Source organism: Papaver somniferum, chromosome 6, assembly GCF_003573695.1.
Source record: "Papaver somniferum cultivar HN1 chromosome 6, ASM357369v1, whole genome shotgun sequence".
In the NCBI taxonomy this organism is placed as follows: domain Eukaryota; kingdom Viridiplantae; phylum Streptophyta; class Magnoliopsida; order Ranunculales; family Papaveraceae; genus Papaver; species Papaver somniferum.
This window is the reverse complement of record NC_039363.1, coordinates 18,763,627-18,775,550: the sequence shown is the minus strand read 5'-3', so window position 1 is coordinate 18,775,550 and position 11,924 is coordinate 18,763,627. Positions and strand designations below refer to the sequence as shown.

The 11,924-nt window shown below is 36.6% G+C and overlaps 1 protein-coding gene across 1 annotated transcript; it reads right to left on the bottom strand.

Annotated features, from left to right (window-relative positions):
* Nucleotides 1-8,913: 8,913 nt before the first annotated feature.
* Nucleotides 8,914-11,553, bottom strand: LOC113290589. Its single transcript, XM_026540179.1, has 5 exons — nucleotides 11,517-11,553; nucleotides 10,963-11,286; nucleotides 9,703-10,633; nucleotides 9,259-9,458; nucleotides 8,914-9,119 (listed from the first exon to the last, which is right to left on the bottom strand). Exons 1-5 carry the CDS (start codon nucleotides 11,551-11,553, stop codon nucleotides 8,914-8,916), a joined length of 1,698 nt encoding a protein of 565 aa, XP_026395964.1.
* Between the last annotated feature and the right edge of the window lie 371 nt (nucleotides 11,554-11,924).

Here is an 11,924-nt window from a genome sequence, read left to right as displayed (position 1 = left end):
CTGGTACGGGAGGTAAGTCCATCGAAACACTCGCGAATCTCCTGTAAGCGAGTTACTGTATTCCTTAAGGTGATTCATTGATTGAGGACGAATTTGGACTGTTTTTAAATTCCTAGTAAAGGGCAAGGCCTGGCCAATACAAGATAAGGGTTCGGATTTCATCACCGCTCCCTTCTTGCCCGCCTTAGGAAAACGAAACCTAACGCGAACCCAAGCTTAAAATTTGGAATAGAACGAGACCGATAGGGTAACGAGCTTAATAGGAAACTCGTTCGAAAAATATTGGTTGCTCTTTAAGCACACTCCAAAGTTCATGATGGTTTCTGTGAGTTGAATGTGTGACTGCGCCGCCTTGTGATAGCGGTGAGGCCTTGGGTATCAAAGCTCCACTGAGCTTCCCTCGCCTCAGTTCAACTTACTTTGACTCGGATTGATTCCAAAGGGGTTTGCTCAAATTGCAACGAATTCCCTTTCGAAAGATAGAAGCTGGTCTAGAAACAATCTAAGTGGAGTCATCATGCTTTTTGTTTGCTAGAAATCTTTAGGTTTGTTTTGGTGGAGTCGAGTCGGCCTTGTTTGTGGTTGTGTAGAATTCCCTTGCAATTAAGAATGTCAAACTGGTATGATAGAAGCCAATACAATGAGTATCGACCTGAATTTGAATATGGACATCATCCTTTTTATGACCATGTTGGAAATAGTGGTTGGGAACGCCATCCTTTGGAAGGATATGGGTCATACCCTGGTGAGCTCAATTACTATCCACACATGCATCAGTCTTACGAGCAAGAAGATTATAGTACTAGTTCTTCGTCTCTAGAGGATACAATCAAACTATTGAAAACTAGTCCCTATTATGATCCTTCTGAATCTGTTCTTCCTCTAGAAGAGTCTCTCAAACAATTAACTGAGAATACAAATAGGTTTGTGTTAGAAATGAATAAACAAAATGCACCCATGAGTGAACCTTCTATACACGATACCATAAGGAATTCATGTGAGTCGGCCCAAAATCTTTTGTTAGAGACCCAGAATAGAACTTCTCTAAAAGATCTAAATTTCCAAAATAGTGTTTCCAATTTTACCCTTGATGTAAATAGTGAATATTTGCCTAATTTAGAGGACGAGGTTAGAATAAAAGACACTACTTATTTATATAAGGTTCAATCATCTTCGTACTATGATGATGAGGATAGCAGTAATGAAGAATCTGAAATATGTAGGCATAGTGATCAGGAGTCTAGTAATCCAATTGAGCTGTATAGTGATTATATTATTTCTAGTTCAAATCCAAATAATTTTTATGATTATTCACCTATTCAAAAGGACGAGGATTTGATTAGGAATACCACCGTTTTAGACGATGTAGATTTTCCTTTTGATTACGAAGACGATAGTGGTTTAGAGGAACGGGTTCATTTCGAAAATACTGTTTTAGAGTCTAACGACTTAGAAACAATAGTCTTGGAAGAAGAAGATAGACCCGTAGAGATGAGTAAAGATGCACTACCTGATAATAACTTAGAAGAATCTCTTGAATATTTTAAGGACTCTGAAGATACGGAAATTCAAGAAATAATTAGAGGTCTATCTAGAGACACTGAAAACTCTAAGTTTGGGGGTGATTATCACTTCCCTAGTGCCTTACCTTTAACTCTCAGAAAGTCCCTACACTTAGGACTTGATATCTGTGCCTCGACCATTTTACAAGATTACCTTCATACTCGTTTTCCGGAGCCTAATGATGTCCATGAAGGAGTTCAGTCGTTAGAAACCCATCCTCTGGTTGATGTGGTTTGCCGAGGCTATGATCCCCAGATTGACTTTGTTTTCCCACCAAATAGTTTTCTTCCATATGTGGGAACGTTTATATTCCAAATGTGTCGAATATTAAGTTGTGAGACTAGACCTAAATGCCTTAGGAAATTAGAATCGACACATTTGCTTAAGAATGACCACTACTCTCACTGTGGTCAATTATGTAAGTCAAACCTGATTGACTTAGAGGATCCTCAGTTATTTAGGTTATTATTATTTTGTGATTCTAAGTTCTTATTTGAGTTTTTCCAGACTCTAGGACCTAATAATTTGGATCCAACCTATGAGGAAATGCATCCGAGGAAAATATTTTATTTAGACCCTTTCATAGAACCTGAACCTGAACCACAATTAGATATAAATATCTTAATCAGGAAACTAGATAAGGGCATGCTATCCTTGTTCACTTTCTTGGGTTATTGTAGTTTCCTTTGGTCAGCTCTATTTCGTTTTGAAGACCCACAGTTATTTCGACTGTTACTTTATGGTTCGAGTTGACTAATCCTTTCCTAAGTCTGGCTAAAGACTTCTTGGGAGGTAACCCAATCTCATGCAACATGGTAATATCTTTCCTTAACTCTTTTTCTTCAAGTGGTAACAGTTTCTCATTGTTCATGCTTTTAATTTTATCTTTAGAACATCGAGGACAGTGTTAGATTTAAGTTTGGGGGTGGGGAAGAACTTTTTAGTTGCACTTTTGAAACTTCTAGCGTCACATAGTACCCGGTTAGCTAAGTTTACATACTGTTTCTCACCGAAAAGATAGAAATTGGAATGCTAGAGATAACAACCTATTGAGACATTAGAGAAAAAGACTTTGAGATCCTTGAAATTCAGGAGAGAACTTGTTCCTTTTAGAGGGAACCGTGATGGACCTAACCATCCATGATGGAAAGGCAAGTAGGTCAGAAGGAAATGCCAGAAAGACAGAGCAACCTCACAATGTAGTCTTAGTTACTGGATTACGACTCTCTCTCAGTAGAAACTTATCATCATCAACAAGCGGAGTGACATCAAAATTTATGAAAAAGTTGAAGACGTTTAAGGTTTAGAAGCAACAACAGAAAAGAATAATTCAAAAATCAAAGTTGAAGACTTAGTTACAAGAAGTTACAAGAGCAAATGATATAAGTTGTTGAAGTTCATGATATCAAGACATCACAAGTTGTGAAGATCCAAGTTCTAAAGTCCTTCTCTCATGGCCATGTAAATTTTTGTCTTGTAAAAAAAAAAAAAAAAAAAAAAAAAAAAAAACATCATTACGTTCTTTTTGTTCAATAAGGCCATATGGAAGATGAAATTTATAAGTCAAGCAAGAAATCGAAGAGAAGAGTTAATTTTCAAGGTTCTATGAGGTTCGAGAGTTTATCATCAACAGTTGAAGACCGAAGAAGACGTTATTTCTAGTGAGCACTGTGAGAGAGTCGAAGAAAGATCCATTTTGGTTGCTTTGTTAGTCTGCTTTCAATCTGGCACAAGATCTTTCTAGCACTGGTTTAACTCATCACACGTAATTAGTCCAGCTATGTAGCAGATGTCCCTCTCATCTTTATCTCTCTCCTAATCTTATCCAGCTATAAAGCAGCGGACGCATCTTACAATGTTTATCTAGCTGTGTAGCGGATATCTCTTTATCTAGCAGTCGTGCGGATGTGTCTCCCCTTTTCTTCAGTCAGCTTTAGAGCTGACACCAATTATTTCTCTGGCATTCTAGTTACTTGGAGATAGGTTGAGAATATGTATGTCCTCATAGCTCTTTGTATACTTGTGACCAATTAGAAGTCATGGTTTTTGTGGGTACACCTCTATTAAACCCACCCGAGATTAACTCGGTTTTATTTTTTAGTTTTGCTCGAGGACTAGCAAATAATAAGTTTGGGGGTATTTGATAGACACATTTTTGTGTCTAATTTGTCCTCAATGTCCGTATTATTAGTACTTGTTTTTGTCCTTATTATGGTGTTTTGTGTGTTTTTAGGTATTTTTTGGAAATAAACAATTTTGGAAAAATCAGCTCGAAAAGTTGCCCGGGGCAACCTTGAAGGACAATTGTTATTCGGACTCTCACTATTAGTTAAGGGGCACCTCAGTTGGACACCTGCTATTCGCACCCCAGTTCAGGATAGGGGGACACCCTTCCTTCTTCTCAAATTCAAATAAACTTTTTGGCGGGAAATATTTTTACTTTCTGGAAGATTTTCAATCAACAAAATGAAGGTGTTATAGGGAGATTAAATCGCTGAAAATTTGTGGTATTGTTCCTGGGACATTTAGAAATCTATTGCGAGTGTTGTGGTCGATTAAATTTGGCTAGAATTGGCTAGGGAAGCCACGAACTGGAAACAGAGGAGAACGTGCAGAGAAGAATTATTCACGGGATTTCTTGTGTTTGCGTATGGCTGAGATGATCTGGGAGAGTTATAACTATTGTTTAATGTGTATAAAGTCTAAAAAAGGGAAGAATCAGAGCTGGAAATGCGTGGAGAAAGAAAATATCTCAAAATATTCTCTCTTCACTGCCCGAGTAAAGAAGAATTATTTGGAGTTATTGTGAGGGATTTCAGCGTGCATGTGAGTATATAAAGGCTCCTTGGGTCGACTACCAGGGGTGTCGAGAGTTGGGAGGAGAAGAGAGGAAGCTGCAGAGGAAGAATCACGAATTCTCTCTGCTGCTGCTGCTGTTCGTGATGAAGATGAAGAACATGAAGAACGGACCAGCAGAAGCAGTCGTTTATAAACAGTTAAACGACTCGCGTACGTGGGTCGTAGGTGAGGGTCTTAGAGATACAGCAACATTAGCACTTCTTCTGTGTCGTTCATTTTGGACGCTTTCTGTGGGTCGCACATCCACTGTTTTATTATTTCATCTCCATTTTCATCCTTGTAAAAACCCTTTGAGCAATAATTAATTTGAGAGTGTTTTTATCATGATGAGCTAAACCCAACACTGGGACGACGGAGGAGGTCGAGTTTCATCCATGTGGTAATTTCATTAATTCTTTTATTTACTTTTTGCACTAATTTTAATTGAATTAAGATTTTAAATTAATTACTTGTGATTTCATTTGATGGAGTATGCTTAGTCCTAGGGATTTTTGATATGCCATGCTTAAGAAATACAAGTAATATTTTATAAAATCTATCTTGGCAATAAACTAGAGTTAATATTTGTTTTGTTTTGAACTATAATCGCCTAGAATTAAATTCTGAACCACTTGAAAATGAAAAATGGCCGAGTCCTTAGTCCCAGTAACTCTCCACCAATTTGTCAATATATTTGTATATATATTTATTTTCTACAAAAATTATCCTTCACAAGTCCGAGAGCTTGAACCTCATTACTACAACCCACGAAAAATCTTTAATCAGATAGGCAAGTAAAACTTCTTAGTTTCATTGAAGAGAAAAGCCTTAAAGTTAATGAAGTTGGTCTAATGAACTTGAATGAAAGATAACTGAATGATTTTCGTAATTTCACTTTGGAGGAAATATTTAAATTTGCAAAGGAAATACGACTTGAAACTGAGGAGGATGACAAGGTTGAGGAGGAGGATATTGAGGATAAGGAAGAAGATGAGGAGGATGACAAGGGTATGGAGGAGTACAAGGAAGAGGAGGAGGAGAAGGAGGAGCATAAGGAAGATGGTGATGAAAGTGCCAAGGAGGATAAAGGTGATGACGAGCAGGGTGTCAAAGGTGGTGATATGCATGGTGATGACAATGACAAGGAGGGTAGCAAAGGTGGTGATGACGAGCATGGAACTGAATCTGTAAACAATGAAATTCCGTCTGAAACTCCTGAAAACAGAAGGTATAACATTACCTTTTTTTTTAAATGTGCAAGTCATTTCTTTTTATTTATTTATTTTTCATGTGAGTACATAGTCGTACACCAGTTTGCGAAAACTTTTCTCAAAACTTGAATCTTTTTAGCACTCCTTCACCAAAAACCAATGAGGATGGCAAGGATGAAACAAGCCTAGGAGTAGAATCTGAAACTGCTAACAAGACGAGGTACATGTGTATTTATTTTCATCTCGCATGTCTTATCATTTTCTATATATGTGTACCAATATGTACACCTTAGTGATTTCTCATTTCCTAAGAAACTTGCACTTTTTTCGGCACTCCTCTGTCAAAGGCAGCTGAAATCCCTGAAGATCAAGAAAACCATATGAACCTTCATGATCAGGTTGTGATGGATACCGCTCAAACTGATGAAATTGACAAAGTAGCTGGGTGTGAAGAAGCTAACAAGCCAAGGTATGAAGAAAATGATCTCAACTTGTATTTGTTTTCCTTTTCAGTATGTGTGTACAAGGATTTACACCTTATGATTTCTTTTGTATTTGTGTAGACACCTGTACAGTGGTGTAAAACTATGTTGTATACTATTGAAATTTCTTATGAAAATTGCATTTTTTAGTACTTCTATGCCAAAGACAAATACAATCCCTCTCGATCAAAAAGACCAAGTGAACCTTGATGACCAGAATATAATGGATGCCACTCGAACAGGTGAAATTGATGAAGATACTATAGTTGTAGCTGAAGCCATATGTCAGTTGGATCCTAAGGAAGTCCTATTACTCACACAGGGAGAAGAGCCATAGATAGAGCCTTTCACATTAATTGATGACCTTCTAGATAATTTGTCTGAAACTGTGTTCGTGAAGCTTGAAAAGGGTTGTTACAAAATGGCAGCACCTCAAGTGAAGGAAAAGATGGCAACCACTATCCATGATTTTCCAAGCTTTCAATTATTTAGCCAAGAAGAGTCTTCAAAAAAATCATTATCCAATGAATATGTACGAGAAAGGATTGTTGCTGAAGCAATGCAGTTCATCCAACAAAATCCTGGTGAAATTTTTAGCAGTCAAGAGGTTGAAGAACAGAAGACACCGGTGAGGACAAGAGCAGTGAAGATGAAGGAAACAGATATGTTGAGGACACAAGCGGCTGGCAAGTTGTCCAAGACACCACAAAAGAGAAATGCAAAAAGAAAGCTTGATCCTGATTTCACCGCCGAGGTTAAGGGTAAAACCAAACGAGTTATGGTAAAAGCATATCAAAAAGTGAAGGGGATCAAAGTGATACAAGAACCAAGATATCATGCGCCACGAAAGAGAAATCAAGAGGAATATCAACCTCCAAATCCATTTCCATATGTTCGTTAATCAGAACTATACCAAGCCATGAAACCAGGAGATGATAAAAGAAGGATATTATGTTCACAACTTTGTACACCATGTTAACATTTTCTTTATGATTCCGCAACTTTATAGCTTGGGAACTAACAAGACTGGAAGATGCAACAGTCAAGGAAGATGTTTTGATTACGGGACGAGTACTCAAATACCTGGACCAAGAGGTACTGCAGTTCTACATCCATCGACGTAGAAGAGCACTTCTGAGAGATAGCATTCGTAATCCAGCTGACAAAACGTACCTGAGATGTGAAATTATGAGTATTACTGCATGTGTAAGTTTGTCAAAATAATTTGTCATATATATATATATATAGTTACTTTAATATTGTGTACATAGTTGTACACCTAATTGACATGGCGTGTTCTATGTGTTTTTAGATTTATTTAGCTGTGTACATAGATGTACACCAATATGCATATATGATTGACACGTGGTCTGTAAGTGTTGATTGTTAGATTTATTTAGTTATGTACATAGATGTACACCAATATGCATCTATGATTGACACATGTTCTGTTAATTGTTTATCGTTAGATTTATTTAGGTGTGTACATAGATGTACACCTACATCATACATGGATATACGGTCTGTTTTCAGTCCTACAATGTTTGATAGTTTTCTGTAGTAGTGTGCATGCTTGTTAGTTGTCTGATTAAGGTGAACCTAATTCATTTTGTTTTCCAACGTAATTGCAGTACTATGTCAAGTATAATATCTCCGACGAGGTGCAAAATATTGTGGTTGAATTCATACTGGACATGCCTGAGAATCTGGAAGTTCTTGTAATCCCTATCAATCACTTTATAGATAAAAATAGGTTGGGATGGCACTGGTCGCTTTTGAATTTTGATTTCGAAGCTCAGGAATGGAAATGGTATAACTTGTTGCACTCTGAAAAAGTTGAGGACTATAAAGAAGATGCAAAGCGACTAGCAGATCTGGTGAAAGTGGAACTCAACAAGAAGAGAGCATTGAAGGGTGACCCACCTAGAGAAGTGAAATAATTAAACATCATGCCATGCCCTTCACAAGGAATCAACCCAGACTTCCTAATATACACTTGTTACTTTATGAAACGAAGTATGAAGATATCTAAAAGGATGGAAAGAGATCAGCAGAGGACCGAAGACATTTGTCAGCAAATGAGATTAAAATTGGTGGCCAAGATGCTGAAAAATGTTGGATGTTTTGAAAAGGTGTGGGATATAGCCAAGGACGAGGATCATAAGGAGTTGCGCAAGACTATAGGAAATCAACCGCTGAAGAGGAAGAAGAGTTTCTAATATTCATACAAGATCACTTTCTGAATTTCTTCTTAACATTTTTAATCTTCAGACTACATTTTAAATTTCTGTTTTCAAATTTCTGTTTTTAACCTTGAATTAATCTTTTTACTGGTTTTAATATTGATGTTTTTAAAATAGACTTGTGTCAGTACTAAGGTGTGTATTACAGGTTAGAAATATTAAGGTGTACATGATTGTGCACATTTTCTGACAGAGTAGAAAATCTGATAGGAAATGGTACAGGAAGGTGTACATAATGGTACACATGTACTAACATAAACATAGAATAGAAAAATTAATAACCTAGTATCAATCATTGAACAGCAAAAATAAAAACTAATTACTGGCATTAGAACTGAAAAGATAGAATATTACTAAACAAAATAAACTAGTAGCATCCATTGTACAGCAAGGTGTACATAATGGTACACATGTAAAAAGACAGGTAAGAAAAGTGAAGTGCACAGGAAGGTGTACATAATAGTACACAGATCCTGACACAAATTATCCATGAATATAAAAATAAAAAGACATTACCAAAAATAAAGACCAAAAAACATAGAATCTTTCGAACAAATCAAACGTAGTAAAAAATCATCAAGGCATGGGGAAGGTAGCTCTGTTGTGGTGATCAAGAGTGAAGCACTTTTTGCACATCATAGGCCTCTTTTGCTTCTCCCAAGCCTTCTTGAAACACTGTTCTCTTTGTCTACCAGGTGGAGGCACAAGAATAGGAACAATAATCCTATCACTAGGATCATAAGACTGCGGCTTGTCATAATTGGGGATTGGAAAGATGATCACTAGGATCATAGGTCATGTTGTACCATTCAGTGGTGAAGTATGGATCAACAAATGAATATATGTCCTTCCTCGTAGATTGAATGGAAACACAAGCATGTGCACAGGGAAAACCATTTACTCGCCACCTTTGACACGTACGATTTCTCTCCAACAGATCTACAGAATGAGTGCGGGGAGACCTGACTTCATACAATCTTTCCATAGACTCAACAACAGTCCAAGTACGACCAATTTTGATGTTCTCGTTTAGTATATCCTCGTATACGGGAATGAGCCTAGTGTTAAAATTTTCTTGACCTTCTACCCTTCTCTTAGAATTCATCTGCATAACCTTCAAACTAAGATAATAAAAACACAAAACATAAAATCAAAACATGATATAGAAGAAATACAGATAAAACATGTGTACAACAACGTACACATTAAGGAAATCCATGTGTACAAGTATGTACACATGTACAACAATGTAAACACATTTGCAGAATCACAGATATAACATGTGTACAAGTATGTACACATCAAGAAAATCCATGTGTACGACCGTAAAAAATAAATGAATGAAACACTAAACATAAAACTCACCGTATCGCAACAAGAAGAGCAAAAGAAGACAACTTTTTTAACTCAAGAATCCAGTTATTGAATGACTCGGAAAGAGTTGAAGAGTGCGCAGCATATCTGCATACAGGGAAAAATGAATTTTCCCATTTCTCCTTTGGAATGGCCTTGAGATAATTAGCAACATGTCCACAACCAATAGCATGCATGCCACGCAAAGCTTCTTCAAAGTTCGTTGATGTGTAAGAGTAAGCCGCTTTGTAAAACAAATCAATAACGGCATTATAATTCGCATCACCTTTTCCAACAGGGAGATTGCACTTGATATGGTAAAAGCAATAGCTGTGATATGAACCAGGAAATACTCTTGGAATGCCCTGCAAAAGTCCTTCGTGACGATCACTAAGGAAAACAATCGGACGACCATCGACCACTTGTTTAAGATTATCCAGAAACAAAAACCAATTTTCTTTGTTTTCATATAAAACAATAGCAAAGGCATACGGGTAAAAACCATCATTTCCATTGATACATGTTGCAACCATCAAAGTACTCCTGAATCTACCAGTGAGGAAAGTAGCGTCCAAGTAAATCATGGGCCTGAGATACCTATAGATATGCTTGCAAGAACCGAAACAAACGAAAATCCGCTGAAATCTTCCAGTTTCTTGATCAACTTCAAGTTTCACAAAGCTATCAGGATTAGTTTTCTCAATGGCTTTCACATACCAATTTAAATCGTTATACGACTTCTTGTCGTCACCATACTGATCTTCAAATACATCTTCTTTCCCTCTATGGGCATGGCGATACTTAATATTGGACCCATAAGTCTTCTTAAAGAGTGACATGATTTGTTTGAGTTTTAAAGTGGGATCACCCTGTATATTGTCAGCAATCAAATGCTTAAGTAATTTGGTTGTCACAGCAGGACTCTTCAACCTCAAACCAAAACCTGAGCTACAAAAAAAATAAATCTGGAATAAGTAATGTGCACCATATTGTACACCTAATAAATTTCAAAAACAACAACACACATGCAAAAACAAAGCGCAGACTAAGCAAGAATATGAAATTTACACCACAATGTGCTACCTAAAAAGCTTACAACAAGTAATGTGCACCACAATGTACACCTAAAACAAGTCTACATATTAAAACCTAAAAAACAATAACATGGATCAAAAAAAAAAGTGAACACCACTAACCTGTGAATAACGTTAGAATCTTTCAGCACAAACCGAGAAATGTCATCATTCACAGGCCCAAAGTGAATCCTCCAACCGCAACCATCATTTTCGCACTTCGCAGTAAAACGAGTCTTGTCGTTTTTAAGAATAACAATCTTGTAACCAGTACACATCTTGTACTGATCAACAGCAATCCTTACATCTTTAACACCACCCATAAATTCTCTACCAATATTGTCAAAAATATAATGCCATTCATCGATAATGAGAGGCTTGGCCTTGTCCGCATCATGATCGACCACCCTTACAAGCTTAGGACTTTCACTTATACAAGAGTTTGAAGTACTAGCACCAGAACTAGTGCTACAACCAGAATTAGAACGAGACAAAGACCTTGAACTAGTGCTACAACCATATGCTTCGGAATCACATCAACACTCAAATAGAAATCTTCATTGTTCATATGAATAACAAGAGCAATTAAACCTTGAAGTTGTATATCACCTTGTATAAAAACTACTTAATTAGTATCCATATAGAAAAAACGAATACTCCAAGGAGACAAAGACCTCCACTTCTTACAGGAAAAATGCTTCAATTCATCAATGGTGATCAAAGTATTAACACGAAAAGCAGCAGAATGCTCACCATGATTCAAAACAGCATGAACAAACTTCTCAGACATATTTGATACACCTACATATAACAAAAGATATAATAACAGTTTCATATTCGCATAACCTAAAACTTGAAGAGTGTACAGTAAAGTACACATTTAATCGAAGCCAAAAATCAAATAACAGTAAACCTAAAATCAAAACTACTACATCGATTAATCGAAGATATAAGCTTCAGAATCTTACTAGAACACATGATTGAATAAACCAAAATCATATGATCTAATATCAGTTCAATTTCATATTATGCATCATAACACCAAAACCAAAAAACAGTAATCAAAATCATTTTTTGAAAATCAAAAGCTAAAATATAACAAAAATCAAATCAACAACATACGAACAATAAGATGTAACAGATTGAATTCATATCATCAAC